General features: G+C 47.1%; 1 protein-coding gene across 1 annotated transcript in view; it reads right to left on the bottom strand.

The window, feature by feature from the left end:
- MYOM3 (myomesin 3) overlaps positions 1–19531 on the bottom strand; it is a 56264-nt gene continuing 36733 nt past the window's right edge. The window contains exons 23-37 of the mRNA XM_044418777.1: positions 18591–18700; positions 15877–15921; positions 15364–15500; positions 14149–14293; positions 13320–13379; positions 12022–12089; positions 10451–10561; positions 9013–9100; positions 7488–7526; positions 7198–7303; positions 6052–6215; positions 4380–4416; positions 3392–3414; positions 2441–2496; positions 1–1672 (exon numbers count right to left, since the gene is read on the bottom strand). Of these exons, the coding sequence (XP_044274712.1) occupies positions 1385–1672; positions 2441–2496; positions 3392–3414; positions 4380–4416; positions 6052–6215; positions 7198–7303; positions 7488–7526; positions 9013–9100; positions 10451–10561; positions 12022–12089; positions 13320–13379; positions 14149–14293; positions 15364–15500; positions 15877–15921; positions 18591–18700 (1477 nt within the window). The 3' untranslated portion in view covers positions 1–1384. The remainder of the gene's footprint in view (positions 1673–2440; positions 2497–3391; positions 3415–4379; positions 4417–6051; positions 6216–7197; positions 7304–7487; positions 7527–9012; positions 9101–10450; positions 10562–12021; positions 12090–13319; positions 13380–14148; positions 14294–15363; positions 15501–15876; positions 15922–18590; positions 18701–19531) is intronic.

Here is a 19531-nt window from a genome sequence, read left to right as displayed (position 1 = left end):
TTTGCTCTTGCATTACCTCTACATTTTTCTGTTTATTTCAGATATATCTCAAAGGTATAGCACAAATCACAAAATGCAAAGTACAGATTCTTGATCAGCAACACCATCAAACAAAGGAAACAGCATTCACACAGGCCTTCCTTTTGGAAGTATTTCTCATTATTTGCAACCTCTAACTGTGTTGCAGCGAGGCCTTTTGACGCCCTGAACTTTACTGGCTTATCAAAGACCCTTGGAGAGCCATGCACATTCTTGCAGTTCTTCCTTACACTGCTTGCCTTAGAGCTGCTTCTCCATTCTAGATAAGTTAGAGCAGCAGCAAACTACTAGCTCACTGTGATTTAAAGTGATGCACCCTGAGCATGTGTACTTTTACATTTTTAGGCTCATGCCAAAAAAGCACCATCATGAGTACAGGAATAAAGTGGAGCTTCCTTCTGCAGCATTTGCCTCGCCCACCCCTTGCCCCCAGGTCCCAGGTCCAGCCCCAGCTGCACTGCAGATAACCATGCGCAGAGCAAGGGTGTGGTTAGAAACATCCACTGATGAGGCCATGTGGATAGTGGCTTGACCAGAGAGGTTTCTTCGAGCACCACCATGCAGCTTGCTCAGAAGACTGTCCGATACCTATTTACCTAGAAGTAGCCCTGCTGAACTCACTGGGATTGTGTCTGAGTAGACATATATAGGGTTACTCTGAAAGTGACCTTGGGACCGATGCTGCCTCTAAGCCTAAGCTATCTTTTGGGGATGCTGTGGAGGAAAAACTGGGAAAGGGAATCATCAGTGCTTCTGTGCTTTCCTTGAAAGACGGGATAAAATAACAGAATAATCTGTGTTGCAGTGGATTTGAGGACTCTGTTTATGAACCAACCCATCATGTCAGCTTGAACAAACTAAATAATATCCTGGTGCGTAGCTCAGACCGGGCTTATGTCTGCCCTGCAGAGAGATACAAGTGCTTCTGCATATCTCTCACTCTCGCTCTTACTCCAGGCTCTAAAGACCATTTTCTATTTTGTCTGCCTGGGATGGTTCACACATGCAGGCTCATCACCACAGAACTGCCACATCAAGTGGGAATCTGCGAATGTGCACACAGGTCACACAGATCCATACTATGCCAGAAAATGCTGGCAGGATATTGCTAATGGCAACAGAAGTCCTAATGCATAGCTGAGGAATTATTCCTCCCTAGCATTTAATTCCTAGGGAGAGAAATGTGCGGGCTTCAGCCAGTCTGCTCCGGAAGCACTGGCACACGGTGGCCATTTGGTAGCAGGGGAGAGAAACAGTCTGTACTCAGAGGAAGAAGCCAAACTCTGCTCATCAGTGATCACTGTGTGTGCCCTGCAGGTGAGCTCAGGGCGGAAGCAAGGTGGGGCTAAGGCTTGGCTTTCATCAAGGCCAGCTCCTCTTTCAGTTCCTTCGGCTCCTCCCCTCGTTTGTACACGCTGACAGTAACCCTGCCCGTTTCAGAGCCCCATTGGTTCTTGACGAGGATGCTGAATTTCCCAGAATCCTCGCCAGTGACATTCTCGATGGTGATTGTGATCACGGTCCCTTTCACCTCCATCTTGTACCGATCTTTGAATGTAATGACTTTTTCGTTCTTGTACCACGTGATTTCTGGGTAAGGGTCTCCCGATATGATGCACGTCAAGCACAACGTCTGTTTCACAAAAACAAACAAGCAAGCAAGCAAACTGTTGATTAGCTTTAGAAATTCAGGCCTGATGAAGAAAGACAATTTGAAAGTCTTGTGCAGCTACCCCTTCTTTTAGCCCTTAGTGGGCTTTACATAATAAGAGAAAAGACAGAAGAAGCTGTGGGAACACACGGGAAGTTTATGAGTAGAGGATAAGATATGGACCACCTATGAATTCTGTGAATCAGGAAGCACTCCAGTACACACAAAGATGAACCGCAGTTTCTAGATACATCTGAAACCGGCCTGACCCTAAGCTAATTGTGTGGATGCCAAGACTCCTCTTGGAGCTGTGCATGCCAGGTTCCCCATGAGAGGGGGAAACCTCCGAGCCAATTATCAATAGCACAGACCCACACGCCACTGATAAAGAGGGAGCAGTTTCTTGAAATGCCACACCACATCCACAGAGGAGACAAGGGGGGATGTAGAAAAACTGTGTTGCCTTTGTCTTCTCTCTCTCTCACACACACACACACATACACATGCACACACACACACAGAGAGAGATATTAAGAGAGAGAGAGAGGGAGAGAGAGAGAGAGAGAGAGAAATATCAAAGAAGCTTTAAGATCTTGTTACTGTGAGGCAGGGCAGGGAAAAAGGGAAATGGGGCTTGTATCTTTAGCAGAAATGCAATGCATAAGAGTTTCTTCTGTGCAACTTTGGGACCAAGATATGGCTTCCCCCATTAATAACATGGAAAGACCCTGTCCTTAACAGTGGCATTACCTTAGTCTCCATGATGGTGGCAACATCAGGAAGGCCACGGACAACTTTGGCTCGGCCTGGCAGAAGAACAAAGAGCAACATTATTTATTCAATTGCTAACCCATCCTAATTCTCTTATTAGAATCAGAAGCCTGATTCTCTTATATGTTAGTAGAATTACAACTCTTGGTTAGGCTGAAGGCTGATAGGCGAGGCAGTGGCACAGACAGAGCGTCTCAGAAGGTGGGGAACTGCCCTTAACTAGAGGCTTTTAAGCAGAGGTCAGATGGCTTCCCATCACGAATGCATTCGCGGTGGATCTTCTGTACTAGCAGAAGGTTCCTTCCAATGTCATCATTTTAGAATCAGCTGATCTACACAAAAGAGAGTGGATGACCAGAGACAGCCCTGTAAAGCTGGGAATCTCTCCCTCATTTTGGAATGCCACCCACCCCAAAACTTGGGGAAGATGACATCTCTCTAGCCAGTGAGAAGGGGCAGAGGGACAGCAAGAAGCCTGAGGTCTGAGCTTAAAGCAGCTGTTCAGAACTTGGTGCTTTCCAGCTGAGCTGGGCTGCAACTCCCAGGAGGCTGCGTGGCCACTAGTCCACCATATTTGGAAGGCGCTCAGCTGGGGAATGTTGTCCTGGAGTTTCTAGCTGAAGTTATCTGGACTGGAGGCTCAGGCTTGGTTGTGGGAGGAGAGTCTCTGGCCTTGTGCAGGGTGCTTTCTGGGGGTTTGCTGCCACTGAAGGAATCTTTGTTTGCTTCCCAGATGTTCTGTTTGAATATCGGTAACTGTAGACTGTATTAAAAAGACACCTTAAGGCACTCAGATCCAAAGGGAACTAAGTCCAGTAGAATGACCACCACCACTCAGGAAATGGGGGGGGGCAATAATGCAATAAGGGGCAGACAAGAGCCTTGGATGCAGAGGGGTTCCACCACACACATGTTCCTTTATATACTCACGCTCTTCCACCATAGCTGCTTGCCTAAAATGAAAAATTGAATAAGAATTAAACATGACAAACCACTGAGGAAGGTCAGGCTGAAAAGCAGGGAGAGAGAGAAACATGGAAGTCTTGAGATTTCTTCCAGGATATTGAAATTTAGGTTCATGCAAGGCTAACAGTGACCATGCTAAAGCTTGAAAGGCGTTGGGTCTCAGAGAGATGGGAGGAGGTCACGGTGCTTCCAACGTGATCACTAAGTGTTGCTGAAGGGAAGCTGCTCTGAAATTTATTTCATCAAATAAATTTTGTAAGTAAAGTCATCAAATAAATTTAGGAGCCTGCCTTGCTTTTCTCCAGAAACCTTTGCTCATTATCAAATGTTACTTCTGCCTTCATATTTTTCCAAGTGCTCTTCTCATTCTTGTAAAAGTGTCTGTTCTTCAGAGATTCTGAGAACTCCTAATAAAGGCCTGAGGGGCAGCATCTCACAACAATGGCTGATGAGATTTCTTGGTCTTTGAAGACATTTTTGCCTTCCAAAGAGGGATAGGCTGGCCAGTAGGGAGGCCAACATCCTTGGCTACCCCATCAGCTTTGTGGTTAGACAGGGATTTGAACTCTGGTCCCCCAGTCTAGGCCCTACACCCTAACTGCTACCCCACACGCTAGTTCATCCATAAGAAAAAGCAGTCCCATCGTAAATCTGTAACAAAAATCCCTCACAATTAACATTGTAGTATTTACAAAGCCACACATCCCCAGCGTGGGCAACAGGCCTGAGCTTGGAGGGGAGCCCACCTGGGACCACATGGGGCTGCCCTGGGTTCCACAAGGGAAGAAATCAATCAGTCAATCTCCATGGCACCTCATCTACCACACAGGCACTGCGCTAATCTTACTGAATAGGCCCAGTAGGTTACAAAATCTGGGAGGGAGGGATATGTTGATCCTCGAATGAATGACCAAATCTATATTTAAAAGAGCTTTAGGAGACAAAAACTTACTTGAGCCTTTGATGCTCAGCGAGCGCATCATCAAACGCTGCAATGAATGAATGAGAGAACATTGGACAGAATGCACCATGACTGTTTCTATTGCTAAAATGCCAAAACAACAACTGGTGAATACAAGAGTTCGGAACCCTGATCTCTACTCTATGAATACTATTACTATTATTGTTACATTACATTTATATCCTGCCCCTTTTCCTCTTATGAGGAATGTGAGGAGGTGTACATAGGTCCATTTTTCCTCCCAACAACCACCCAGTGAGGTAGCTCAAGCTAGGACTAAGTGACAGGTCCAAAGTCACCCGGTGAGTTTCATGACTGAATGGGAACTAGAACCCAGACGTCCCAGGTCGCAGTCCAACTTTCTAACCCCACTCTAGCTCTACTTGCTTCATCAATAATATTTTATTTCTGTAGGTTTTCAGGAACATACAGACCCAGCTGGTAAGGTTGTTGGCCGTGGCCTGTTTCTGCTGCTCCCAAATCTGAACCAAGAAAGGGCAGGCGCACCCCCAACCGCCCGCCCCCCAAATGGGTGAGGCATGGAGATTCTCTCAGCAAACCCCTCAGCTCAGTTTGTCTCACTCCCATTCCTGTTTGCAACCTGTTTTTGCCTTTCTTTTCATTCCAACAGGAAAAGTATACAGTTTGAATGGGAAAACTGTATATTTTTATGTGCCTTTCCCAAAATTATAGACTTCCTCTCCACTCAGATTGCGTAAAACACAATCATTTATTATTATTATTATTATTATTATTATTATTATTATTATTATTATTATAACATTTCTATGCCGCCCCTTGCCAAAGCCTCGGGGCGGCTTACAACACAATAAAATACATTGAAATACAATAGAACATAATAAATTACCACTAAATACAAAAATACAAAAAATACACTGAGATACAAACATAATAATATAAAATTAAAATTAACAGTATAAAATAAGTAAATTTATATTTTCCGAAAACTGCAATCACAAGTTTGGGAGTTCGTGGACCTTTTTCAAAAGCCCGTGCTCCCATCTGCATTTGGGATTGCAAGCAGGGCAAGTTTAATCGAGTGCTGAACCGAAAGGAAGTGGTGGTACCTCCTCCGTCATTTTCTAAGGCCAGGGCAGTTACTATTTTGCAATGGAATCAGGGTCATCAAGGCTGCCATCACCTTTAGCTAGAGGCTTGGATGCCTGTAACGGTTTCCCGTTTCTCTAATGCGGATGCCACCCCACTGCTTTGCTAACTGGTGCCCTTCCAGTGTTTCAGTTGCACGCAGATCCTGCCCTTCCAGTTGCAGTTCAGAATGGCCTGCCTGCACCTCCCAGGCAGTCTGAGCGAAGGCGCTAGCTGGACCCAGACCTGCCAGTTGCAGTGCAATCGCTGCTCTGGGGTCTTCATACCACGGCCTTAGTTTTCCTGGGTCATTTCTTTGCAGCTCAACGTTAGGAAATGGGCAGCTGAACCCTGTAGATGTTCAAACGAACAGCCATGGGTGAACATGCAGTAATGCTCGTTCTGCATGTTGTGGCAGAACACCCATGCCTGCTGCCCGCTGCAATGATTTTCTGGGAGTGCTGATGTGCAGGCGCACGTTGCCGAGAGAAGATGAATTCTGAATGACTGGGGAGCCAACAGTGATCTAATAAGCAACAGCCAGCCAGCTGCTTACCTTTCCCGGACAGGTCGGTTGAGAGCTTGTGTGGCTTTTCCCCATCGAACAACTCCAAGGTATATTTGCCTTTGTCGGATTCTTTGGGATCCAAGATGTGTAGCCAGACCTGATCCATGGTGGTTCCTATTTTCAATCGGTCCCCTCCTGACAGGCGCTTGTCACTGAATGCAAATAAGAGCACTTGATTACTCTTAAAATGCCTGCAAAAGCATTTGTTGACTAGCATATCGGCCCTGGGTGACAAAGAACCCCTTCAGTGCCAGGCCCATCTTCAGTCAGGACTGATTGATTTTTCACTGATTCCATCTGCCATTCAGCCAACTGACTGATCAGTTAAAACGCACAGTTCACGGCTCTCAGACTAGATGTGTGACAAGCTCCTCTATTCTCACATGGCACAAGAGCATCTTCTCAATCATCTGATCCTTTGGCATCCTGTCAGGAAACGGCAAGCGGCCAAGTCACACCCTGCATTCTCCCAAACAACATCCAGAACACAAGTATCATTACACATGGGGTCGTCCAGTTTAAACTGCCCAGCTATGCAGTAATTCAAATGCAGATTTGTTAAGAAGCTGAGCCCGGCCATGCAGTAATCTTCCGGTTTGCCTGGTAGACCCCTGACCTCCAAAATGGAAGGGTCCCACACCACAAGGTGAATGACCAGTCCTTGCTAAGGGGCTGGTTTTACTGAGCTCTGATTCCCACTAAAGCAAAAGCACATGCTCACTCCCTCTTTTGCAAACCAGACCTAATTAGGAAGCTGAGGATGCTCCCTCTCTGCAAACAGCTGTTGATGCTTTGAACCCCAGACTCTACTCCTGGAGGTAACATTTATCTAAGATACTGTGGCTTTTCTGAGTTTTACTGGGAATTCTCGAATGCATGCGGTGCTGCCTTCTCTTGTTTTTCCTGTTTACCCCTTTCCACAGCCAAAATTTCTCTCTGGTATTTGAACATTTGCCTCTGTGCATGCGTGCGTGCGTGCGTAAGGAGTTTCTTCGCCATGGGGAGGACTGAATGGTCCCACAACAAGCTGCTCCCCGAGTTCTTCCGCTTTGTCACTTGTGCGTGTTCCTGCACTCTGTGAAAGGACACATTTGTTATGCTGGGGACGTCCAAACACACTCTGGGAAGACGTACTTGTGATACCAGGTGGCATTCATGGCATCTGTATAGTACTTCACCTCGCTGTAGATCTTGATGCCTTCCACAGTAGGTTGGACTTTCAGAGGCGACGCCAACAGAACTAAACAGAGGATCGGAAAGTGGAGGATGAGCGTGAGAAAAACAAACAGCCTCCCCCGCTTTTTGGCTCTTCCTCTTTTTTAAAAATGTCAGTTATGTCTTTTTAGAATGATCACGTCGCTGACTTGCATCCTTTATGCCATAATATGGCCACCGGAACGCGGGTGCTGGAGCAGGCAACTTACCGCTGATCCGGGCAAGTTCCTTGAGGATGTCATCAAAGGCTGAAAAACACAATTTAAAGCATTCGAGGAGTGATAAAAATAAGACAATTGAGAGCAGCAGGAGGAGAATGATGCAAGCTGCTTTGAGTTTGTTTTAAGGAGAAAGCAGAGTATAACTCTAATAAATAAAGACCAAGCAACCAGGGCTGGCAACATTTTCAAGCTGTGCTGCAGTAACCCAGGTACTCCTTGGAAGTATATTAGAGGAATAACTTGCTTGACTCAGTAATTCCTGAATGAGAACCACCTGTGTCATTTAGAGCTCATGGAATTCAGGGCAATGAAAAGCCCTTTTCGGGCTGAGGGCCACATTCCATTTCAGAAAAGGACTTGGAGGCCACTTCCCAGAGGTGGACAAGGCCCAAGACAAGAGGGGTGGGCTCAGGGCAAGTGGCCCTGAGCCCCACCCCCCACCCCACCTGGGTTTAAACCTCTTACTGCCTGTAACTAAGCCTCAGGAGAGCTATTTGAGTTTTTCCAAATGGGGGGAAACTGCATGAAAGGGTGGTCTGGGAATTCCCAGAGGAGCAACAGTCCTGCGAGGAGCGGGATGGAAAGGGTCACCTAGTGCAAGAGGGAAAGGGTCACCTTGCACATCCTCTCCGGCGCGGCGTACCTGCAGGGAGGGCTAAGCGGTAGAACCTGGTGACTCCAACAATGTAGGGGCAGTGCATCCCCTCTGAACTGCAGCCCGACCTCTCACGGAGCTATCCGTGGTGCTGAAAACTAGCCCTGCCAAGAAGCCCAGGTTCAGCGACCCAGACCGCCAAGGGGGCGGCATCCTGAGGACACGGGAGCCACTGGGCTGGTGCTAAGTGGCCCAGAATCGCAGGCCTGGTCAGCCTGCTCGGCCGAGCCTGGGTGGTGCCAGTGCTCCCTTGGGCCCCCAGAGCCCTCCGCGCACAGGAGAGGAATTTGGGGAGGTGATTGGCCTGCTGGACTAGAACTGGGGAAATCCAATTGGGCAGCCTCTGCCTCTCTCTAACATACCAAGCTGGGAGGGTAAAATGGAGAGGAGGGAGAGTGTGTGTTTCCTCAGCTTCCTCGCAAAAAGAAAACAGTCAGGATATAAATCAAATGGATAATAAATCTCCTTCTCAGCAGCTTGTGTGCAAAGAGGACGGAAATCTGACCAGCATTCCTTCATGCCAGGAGTGGGCAGAAGCTAGATCAGACCCTGCAGGCAGATCTGCAAGGATTTCTGATTCCCAGTTGTTTCATGGCAGCAGCCACAAGGGACCTTTCCATCTAACAGAGCGCAAGTTGCTGAAACGGAGAAAGCCACGAGCAGGAGTGGATTTGTGCATGAACAGGCCAAGGGTTCGCCTCAGCTCTGGCTCTGAGAGTGAATCCCTGGGCTCAGAATCGGCTCAGAGGCAGCCTGGCCTTTAACGGTGACGTCCCACGCTCACTTTCCTAGAAGGAACTCTCACTGAGCCCAGTGCAAAGGAGGGAAGAGTACGCCAACGAGCAAAGAGAGGCATACCTTCCTTCGTGAGGTCCAGTTGAGTCGTATCTTGGCCTCGCTCATCAGAAACCACAGCTTTGTACATCCCTTTATCCTCTTTGGCAATCTAACAAGACAAGTACGCAGAAATAAGTAAATGGAAAGTCTGTCAGCAGCTGTGCAGCATCTGTTGATGGGCAGCCATAATCAACCATAATCATAAGAAAAAATCATAACCATAATCAAAGAAAAAAAGAGAAAACGATGAACACCCGCAGAGTGTCCGCTGATTCCACGGACTAAATGCCGTGTCAGGACTGGCTGTGCAGCCACCGCTGCAAGCGGTTGCCTCTGAGAGGCGGGGGCAGCCCCACATTCTGTCCTTGGCGTCTCCACATACGGCTGAGGAAGACCTTCATCTGAGCATCTGGAGAGGCCACTGCCTTTCAGCACAGACCAGCCTTCCTTGGCCTGGTGCGCCCCAGGTGGCTGCTGGGAATGGCCAGAGCTGTGCTTCCACACATCCGGAAGGCGCCCTGTTGTGGAAGGCTGATGCCGAGCAGGATGGACCAAGGCGTAACGGAGGCGGCACGCAGCTGCCTCGGCCTCGACCACGGCAGAAAAGGGTTACAGGAGCTGGCATCCTCCCTTGAGTACAGATGGCTGGGGTACCGTATTATTCCTCATCCACCAACTTTGGAGTGGAACAGAAAATGGGGTTCTTGCTCATCATTTCTAGGGGGCTCTCATGCCTGTGATAGCTGGATTATGGACTATTATTGGGCAGAGAGGACAATCTGTATTCCAAAATATCTGGACAGCCAATTTGGGTTGGCTGGATTAATGTTTCTATTCCTCTCAGTTTTTCATTTTTCCAGTCTTGCTTGGATCATCCTGAAAGTTGAGAATTAAAATAAAATCAAGTGAAAATTCATATGCATTTCTTTTAATATGTGCAATTATTTATGCAATAATCAACACATGTTGTGCCCACGTCTTTCTCACTCATGCATGCACTTTTATGCACCTTTTATTGGACAACTCCGCTGCAACATGAATGTCTGCAGATAACTGATTTCAATTTGGTCTTGACTCAAAAATACGAAGTCTGATACATTTGCATTAAAATGCAAAGCCAACTGATTTCTTCCCTACCATTGGCCGGAGGGGTAAGTCGCCTTACCTGAGTACAGCAAAGCAACTGCAGCCGCTTTTTCGGCAGGCCTTGGGCCTCTCTCCAGAATAGGAGAGAATCTGCCAGTGAGTCTTGCCCCTTAGTATGAGGGTCATGGTCATGCAGAGAAAGCGACCCTTGTGGATTTTGAATTTCTCTCTGCTGTGCAACTTTAAAGGACACAGGCAGAGGGAAACACATAGTGGCTCTGTCAATCAGTCATATCTTTTGATGCCCTCCTCTCCATCTCAGCCTTGCCCTGCCATACGTTACAGGCCCAGCAGTCTCTGATATGCCGCTCACCTTCTTGATCCGTAGAATTCCGACGCCTGTTGCAGGATCATACTGACCATCTGAGCGAGCTTTGTTATCAAAGAACCATTTGAAGGTGCTGTCTTTCTTCATGTTGGCCGCCTGTTGGGGAAGAGCAGCCTTTACCAGAAGGCGGCGAAGGGGAAGCAATGCAGAAATGAGCCCTTCCTTGCTTGCCTTTTTCCTCCTCCCTACCCATCTCTTTCCTTGTGTCTTTTTAGATGGCAAGTCTGATGGCCAGGATGGTTGCAATTAATGATTCTTGTCAGCTGCTCCAAATGCCTTTCCACTAAATGCTGTGTAAAAATGCGTGGAATAAAGAAACGCCCCAGGAGGCACTGGTGGCCCAGGTCAGACTTCCATACTACGGGGAGATGGATGGCATGTCTATTTCATAGCATCTGAGAAGGGCAGAACTGGAAGGGGGCAGAGGGCCATCGGGGGCAACCCCCTGCCCAGTGCAGGACACCGCGTTAAACCGTCCCTCCGGGATGCCTGTCCAGTTGCATCTCGAATGCCTCTAGTGTGGGGCAGTCCACAGCTTCCCTAGAGCATGGTTTCCATTGTTGTCCTGCTCTCAAGCCAGAATCTGGCTTCCTGTAACTTGAGCCCATTATTCCATGTCCTGCACTTTGGGATACAAACACAGAAACAGAGCGAGTCAGAAGGGGCCTCCTGGGCCATCTAGTCTGACCTCCGGCACCAGCCGGCTCCGCTCACGACATGCCCGCCATGTGCATGATAGACGATGGAGAAGAGATCCCGTCTTTCCTCTTTCAAGTACTTGAAGAGTGCTATCACATCTCCCCTCAGTCTTCTCTTCTTGAGGCTAAACAGGCCCAGTTCTTTCAAGCTCACCTCACAGGGCTTTGTTTCCAGTCCCCTGATCATCTCTGGCATCCTCCTCTGAACCCTTCTCAGCTTGTCTGTGTCTTTCTTAAACTGTGGTGCCCAGAACTGGCCACAGGACTACCCAGGCCTACCCAGTGCTGAGTAAGGGGGAAGTGGCACTTCACAGAATGCCGCCTAAAACAGCATTTGCCCTTTTTGCAGCCACATCATTGCTGACTCATATTCAGCTTGTGATCTACAATAATTCCAAGCTCCTTCCCACTTGTGGTGTTGTTGAATCAGGTATTCCCCATCTTGTAACAATGCATTTGGGTTTTTTTCCTAGGAGCAGAACTTTACATTTGCCCCGACTGGATTTCATTTTGTTGTTTTCAGCCCAGCACTCCAATCTATCAGGATCACCTTGAATCTCATTTGTCTTCCAGAGTATTAGCTTTCTCACCCAGTTTTGTGTCATCTGCAAATTATAATAACTATACATTTGCATCGCTGCCTATCAGTTAGCCTGTGCAACGTTTACGGAAGCTCATTTCTCCTTCACTCCTCTTTTTGGGCGATGCATTTTCCCCTTTTGGGTGATTCATAAATTGCCAGGGTCCATGAGGCAACAGGGACAGGATCCGCTAATCAGACATGGAAATGTTTTGTCCGCAGCCCCCACTCCCTCCAGCGCCTGCCAAGATGCCAGCAGGTGGGAGAATGCTGCTTACCTTGCAGGTTAGCCACACTTCACAGTCCTCAGTAACCTTCCACTGCAGCTGTTCAATGAAATGGGGGCCTGTAGGTTGGAGAGAAGCACATCTTGGCCACCTTGGCACGCCACCTGGCGGCAAAGCAGAGCTAAGCTTGGCAGGCCTGCAGCTGGCCTGCTGCTCTGTTTCTCTCTTGCCCTCTGTGCCCTTTCTCTTCACCCTACTCCTTGCCAGTGGCTCGGCATGAATGGGGGTTCAGTGAGCACAACGCCTCCAGCTGGGGTAGAAAAACAATCATGGAAAAGGAAAGTTGTACAGAAGTCTTGCAAAGGCTGCTAAGGGCTGCAGGGCTCACTTGACCCTGGAAGAATTTCAAGATCGGTCTCCATCTTCACCTTTCCAAAAGCGGTACCGCAAGGTGGTCCCGAACATTTTCCGCATGCTTTGGGGCAGTCAGTGCTCCCTGGCCGACTGTAACAGCATGCGAATTGGAAGCGTCCCACTGGAAACCCTTCTGAAAGAGACGCTGGTGGGGTGTGAAGATGGGATAAAGGCATCTTAGACAGGATGCCAGGATGCAAGGAACGGCAGCCTTTCCTCACGCCATGCCTTTCAAAACAACGCGGAGGAGGAATTCTTTGCAAAAAGCTCTTAAGCATGGCTCTTCTTGCATTCTGCGTGGGAAGATCACAGCTAAAATGCATATCCCTGGAGAATTCATTGGTGGGGCCAAGCTGAGTGCAGACGGAGAAGGGCACCCCCCGATTCCCCCTCTGGCTGAGGCGCACAGCAGAGGACCACAAAGGAAGCCACTGCAGGCTCCTCGTTCACCTCCTGTGTCCACCTCCTCAGGAAGGACAGGTGACCGTTTGGCTACTGCTGGGCTGCGACTTGGGAGGGAGCAGCACTGACTTCTCACTTGCCCATGAAGTCGCCTGGATGGCTTTGGGTCAGTCTAGCCTACCTCACAGGGTCATTGTGAGGATAAAGTGGGGAGGAAGAGGATTGCTTGTGTCAGCTTGCCGGAAAAATGGTGGGATATCTATGCATCGCTTCAGGAGTCTGTGAAATCCATCGAACCAATCTTGTTGCTGGTTTGGGGCCATCTTCAAAGTAACCTGCACTGTTCAAAAGGGGTTTAAAAAAAATCTTCCACCTTCCATTTGGACACACCCTTCGGCCAGTTTCCAGCCATCCTACTTGTCACAGCTTTGCTCTGCACAAGCCCCGCCCGGCTCCATGAGATGCTTGCCATTCCTTGGCCAGGGAGGTGTTTTCTGAGACATGCAGGGACGCTGTATCTCAGGCTCTCTTACCATTTCTTCTTTTCCAGTCTTTCTTTTTGGCATCAGCCTCTGCTTTCAGTTTATCAAAGTCTAGAAGAGGGAAGACAGCATTGGATCAAATAAGGAAAAATCAAGAAGGTTAATGCTGGGATTTCATATTTTAACCGTATCAATGGTTTTCCCAAATATTCTGGTCTCTGTGTTTTCCAGCTGGGTCTGTGCCATAAAGACATGGACACGGAGCTTTTACAGTTGGTCTGGAGTTACACATTGCTCACTCCATTACTCATTGTTCTAAACTCAGATTTGATTCATGCTGAATTCTAAGAAGTTTAAAAAAAAAATTTGCATGAAAATTTGTACGTGCTTATGTGTGTATTTCCTCTAATTCATGTATTTTTGCATCCTAGTTTGCTCGTGCTCCTCACAGAACACCTTCTTTTTGTCCTTTTTACTAATAAATGTTTGTCCCTACATGTCCCTAATACATGAATTTTTTGATTGGAGAGATCCCTTGTAAAAATTAGTGTAAATTCTGGGAGAGTTTTGAGTCATGTATCAGTCTAAAAATGCAAAATTAGGTAAATCCAGAAACCGAATTATTTTCTCTGTTATGTCAACAGGCACACTTCCAAATCAAGGTAATGCTGAAGTTATTTTTGCCCCCGAGGAGGAAAATCCCACAAGTACCTCTCTGTGCTCCCTGGGAGTAAAAATGCAACAATAGATTTGGTCGCTAACGTCCAGTGCCCTTTCCTTGCACCCAAAACCAGATGCCCAAGCCACTAGCTCTCACTGCCTAATGGTGGGGCCTGCTTTAGAAACAGCCTCCTGCCAGCATGTCCGTTCCTGTGCTTACCATCCCCAACCAGCACCAAAGTAAACTGGTTTTCAGCTTTGCCATCCTTTAGGTGAGCAGTGTATGTCCCCTTGTCATCCTCACAAAAGTCCTGGATGATCAGTTCCACAAGGCCATTCGCTCGGTCAAAATTGATCTTGTGTGTCTGTTGCAAAAGCGGGACAAAATTAGCTGTGAGCAAAGGAAGCATTCTTTGGAAAGCAAGTGCACGGTGCATTGTACCTCTCGGCTCTCACCGCAGGACACAGTGAGGGACACTTCAGGCCCGAGAGCTGGGTCAGAAGCATTGCTGCGCCCTCGGAGCTCAGAACCCGAGCTCTGCCTGCACAACTGGCACAAAAAGCCAAGGTGATCCAGGCAAAGGTGATCCAGGTGATCCAGGTCCTGGTCTCCGCTCAGCCATGGAGCCATCGGTGACTTTGGGCCAGTCACGGACTCTTGGCCCAGCCTCCCTCCCAGGGCTGCTCTTGTGGGCGTAAGACTGAGAGCAGGAGGAGGAGCATGATGCAAGCTGCTTTGAGTTCTTTAAAAAAGAAAAAGGTGGGATATAAATCTAATAAATAAACGGGTACATGGAAAGAGCCAGGCTGGCTGCTTCTGTGAGGTCAGGATCTCAGTGCTGCAGCAAGGCTAAAGCGGATGTCCCAGCGGGCAGGGAGGGGAAGAGAAGCAGGGACGGGATGTGCTCTGAGGCCATCCACGTTCTTTTTCCTTCTGCTAAAATGTCTCTGGCATGGCCATCTAGAAGAGGACCGTCTAGCAAACATGCAGGGAGAGCACAGCACGGAGGGGGAGGTCAAGGCAGCCGCTTCTCACAGCCTGCATGGGATGCCCCTAATCCTTCAAGCCAGCACTCTTGGAAACACACCAATTAGATTGCAACCTTATTTGTTTTCATGCCATGCTTTAATTAAGATCTTGTTCTTAATCTGGTTTTTATTTTAGCTGCCTTGAGTACTGTTTTTGGGTGGAAACACAGCATATAAGTTCCATTAAAAATAGTAAAATAAATGAGTCCCCACCCCCATCCTCCACCTCAGTTCACAACCCAAAGCCTTCCAAAATAAGAAAAGGACCTTGCCAGTATCTTGAACACCTGAGAAGAGAGAGCCTGGTGCGGCCCCTCTTGGGGGTGGGTCCCAGCAAGAAGAAGCCACCTTGTCTTAGCAGCACCAAGGCCTGCTCTCTGCCTGTGCCAAAGCACGGGAAACTCACCGGAGTGCTTGAAAGCTCCTTCCCGTTGAAAAGCAGGTGCAGCTCAGCCTCTGGAGAGAGCTTTTCCACCTCCAGCCACAGGCGCACTTCCCCTTTCTCCAGAACCTCGATGTTCCACCCAGATATCAGCTCAATCACTGCAGGGCAAGAGAAAGAAGAAGAAAACAAGGCAGGTTCTCAAAGCTGGGGAAATCAGAATGGGGTTATTAGAATCCAGAGTGGCAGGGTGAGCTCAGCATGGTCTCGGCTCACGAAAGAACACCTACTTCCCATTACAGGATCCCATTTGGATGACAGAATCACTGAGCTTGTTCGCTTTATTCAAGGAGTTCATACCTCCCTTTGATTTAAATTTCCAGGGACGCTTACAAAAATGTAAAAGCCATGATAAAAATATCTAAAATATTCAAATTTTGAATAGACTAACATCTTCTAGGATTCCCCGTCTATTTTAAAATACTGTTGACACAAGAAAGCAGTGTGTCATTTTGAAAATTATTCACAGGAACTTACATGGGTTGCGAATTTCATGGCTGATCTTTCGTAGCTTGTCCAGTTCTGGAAAAAAAATGTAAAGAAAAACGAGCGTTAGATTCAGGGAGCTTCCAGATAGAGAATTCCCAGCACAAACAGTTTTGAGGCATCGTGCTGCTATCCCACCTCAAAGAGCAGCAAATATTTGGGATGGAAGCAGTGAGTCCACTTGACCTGAGCCTAGAGAGATCCAACGGGATCCAGTCGAGGATGCAAACCCATTATTACTAGAGAAAAAACTGAGGTTACATTTGCAATAACATTTTGAGGATATTAGTTATGCAAGCTTGTTTCCCTGTATCTATAGAGCAACACAGAAGAGGACCGTTCATGACAGGAAAACCAAGGACTTGTAATTTGAAAAATTTGCTGGTGAGATCTAGGAATGTGAAGGGGAGTAGCAGGTCTTGGAACATATGAATGTGTCTGAGTTAAGGGCCCTTCATCTCCTGAGCTGGATGGAGAAAATGAAAAGAATAAATGCATCATATAAAAAGAGGACTGAAGAGGCTGGAAATTTGCCTGTGTATAGACACACTTTTAGAAATACTGGCTATACTGAAAAGTGAAGCACAATGCATCTCATTTATTTATTTATTTAAAACATTTCTATGCCCCCCCCATCGCAACAAAGCCTCAGGGCAGCTCACAAAGAATACATAAATACATACATACATAATGATAATATAACAAAAAAACAAAAAAAATCGTTTAAACCCTCCCAGTGTATTCTCTGCTAAAAATTTTAAATCCTAATTTAACAATTAATAATTTAACCATTAAAATAAGTTTTAATTAAAAAGGTCTTAGTCTGGCACCAAAATCTTAGCCTGGCATTAGTCTTTTAACTGTCAAAAAAAGATGGAAAATTCATTACATTGTCATGCATTCTTTCTAGAAGCAGTTACATAATTTAAAATAGCATATGCCCCAATAAATACTAAAGTGTATTCCAATACTAAAAGACTTAGCTAATGGATATTACCAAAACAGATGATTAAAGGAAGCATTAGTGGTATTAAACCTCCAGCCATTGGCCACCCTAGGTACACCCTTGTTAAAAAGATTTTGTGGCATCTAATAAACACAAAGCAAATGTGTTTTGTTGAATAAGATGAAACCTTAGATACACGGATGTTTCAGATATAAATACTAAAGCACCGATTGCTTAGACTGAATATCATTCCAACTCACTATTTCTGCTTAAGGCCTTGTGTAACATACTTATTCACTGATAATAAATATTCATAAACATGGATTGTAGGTCAGTATCATTGATCAGCCTTAACGAGTATTTCCAATCTCATTCAGGTGGGAAAGGCTGACTAGGTGCCCACCTCCCCAGTCCAGGTCCTACAGGTGGATGGGCAACTCCAGGGTCCTTTCCGCTCCCCCTTCGTACGGTTCTTTATCTTTAAACTGGACTTGCACTGGACAGCCCTTCAAGCAAAGAAGAATCATGGCCACCCCAACCCAGAGAGCATAAAAGAAGCGACTCCAGAGGTGCTTCCCACGAGGGCCCATAATGCTGAAAGTAACACTGGGCTGGGAGTCCCCCATTCACAGAATTTCTATGGCCGTAAAAAGCAGTGGGAAAATACAGGAGAGCAACCCACTGAAGACGAGGCTTACTGAACTTCCCCACGAGCCCATAAAATTCTGCAAACGAGGCAGGGAGTGCAGCATAGATGCCTCATCTGGAAGTGACCCAAGGGGAAGGCAGAAATAGGGCCACCCCTCGCTTCGTTCACTCCGTTAGGGGTGCTGTGGGCTGAGGAACACTGTCCAAAGGAAAGGGTGCGCCCAGTGAGGGCATTCCTGTAACGACGGCCCCGGCAGGTGCAGCTTTTCCTCTCGCTTATAATTGCACAAACGCCAGGACAGCGGTCAGGGCTAGAACCCGAGCGCGGGGGTGGAGGAACCTTCAACCCTTGTCCTCCCAGTGAGGGGCCCAGTCTAGAGCAGAGGAGCCACACGTACAGTGGGAGGGACAAAGTCCCGGCAACCCCCATGCCAAGTTCTCGATCCAGATCAACCCATTCACTTCCACAGTGGCAAGAAAGAGCAGGCATCTTTCACGTCATTCTGCTTTTCAAGTGGATAATAATAGGATTGCTGCCTGGATTTTTGCTAAAGGAAATCAGTAGATGATATTGGCAAAGTGTCTTCCCGGCTGATGGGGACAAGTTTTCTCTACTGGCTGCTGAAGAGAAGCTGTGTGCAACCTGCCACCTGCCTGGCCAGACACAGGCCAGACCTGTGGTAGTATGCCAGGAGGGGACAGACAAAGCTTTGCCTTTTTTCGGCTTCTGATTTTTCTAATCTGAATTTCATTTCCTTTTATGTGCACAAGAAATTTTTAGTGTATTTCTGCACATTCCACCAATACCTGAGTTATTGCATGCATTTTTGCAAGCAATTTCCTAATACAATGCACTTGTGAATGCTATTTTTCCTAACAGATGCAAAACTATGTAAGATGTAAGCTGCATTAATTTCTCCCCCAGCCTTAAAGTGGGGTCCCTGGCAGCCTCCCCGGGTTAAATCACGCCTGACAGACATGCCTTCGTCAGTGCTAGAGCCTTCACTGCTGGGAGGGTAGAAAGACAGTCATGCAAAGTGCAGATACAGATTCAGTCACCAAATACATTATGTCTGAACCTTCAAACATGCAACATAGATATATTATTTACCTTCCTGGGTTAAGACATGACTGGCAGAGATGTCTTCATCGGTGTCAGTGACTTCTACTGAATAAGTGCCCAGATCCCTTTCAGTGGCATATTTCAGAATGAGCTTAGACCTGAAAGGAGAGAAGATGCAAACCACACGGTAAGCCGGACTTTCATATTGATTCTAAGGACCGTGCATTTGGCAATTCCACAGTAACACGGCAAAAGTACAAACTGTTCTTGCAAAAGCACAGTTCAGCTTCTGAAAACATTAATGTGTTCCTAAAAAGCATTCCTGAAAGTGTTTGTTTGTTAAAGCAAGTCATTCATTCGTTTATTTATTTCCATTTCTGTGCTGCTCCATAACCTGAAGGTTCTGTGGGTGGCTTACCATGCTAGAACAGCATACAGTACAGAAATAAAACAGTGACTAAAACAGATAAAATGGATAAAACAATAAAATAATAGATAAACCATCTCATAATAAAATATAGCCACACACAACATAGTAATATGACCAATAAATAACCACTGAAAAAGTAATCCATGACTAAAGATGGTTAATGGTATCGAAAGCTGCTGAGAGGTCCAGGAGAGTCAACATGTTCACACTCCCCCATCTCTCTTCCAGAAAAAGTCACCCCGCAGGACGACCAAGGCAGTCTCTGTCCCAGACCCAGGCCAAAAACCCAGTCGAGATGGGTCTGGATAATCAGTTTCCTCCAAAAGTGCCCGGAGCTGCCAGCCTACCTCCCACTCGACCAACTTGCTCAGGAAGGGAATACTGGCTATTGGTCTAAAATTGTTCGCACCCCCTGGGCCCAGGCCTGGCTTCTCAGGGGTGGTGTTCTCACAGCTGCCTTTTAAGGGGAGTGGCATCCTTGGAGGGGTTGGCAGCCTCCTGGGCACAGCTGTGGAGCCCCTCCCTAGATCTCCATGCCATGATGGGTGAGGATCGAGCA

This window comes from Varanus komodoensis, unplaced genomic scaffold (assembly GCF_004798865.1).
Source record: "Varanus komodoensis strain SLA01 unplaced genomic scaffold, ASM479886v1 scaffold93, whole genome shotgun sequence".
Classification (NCBI taxonomy): Eukaryota; Metazoa; Chordata; class Lepidosauria; order Squamata; family Varanidae; genus Varanus; species Varanus komodoensis.
This window is presented reverse-complemented; position numbering and strand designations above follow the sequence as displayed.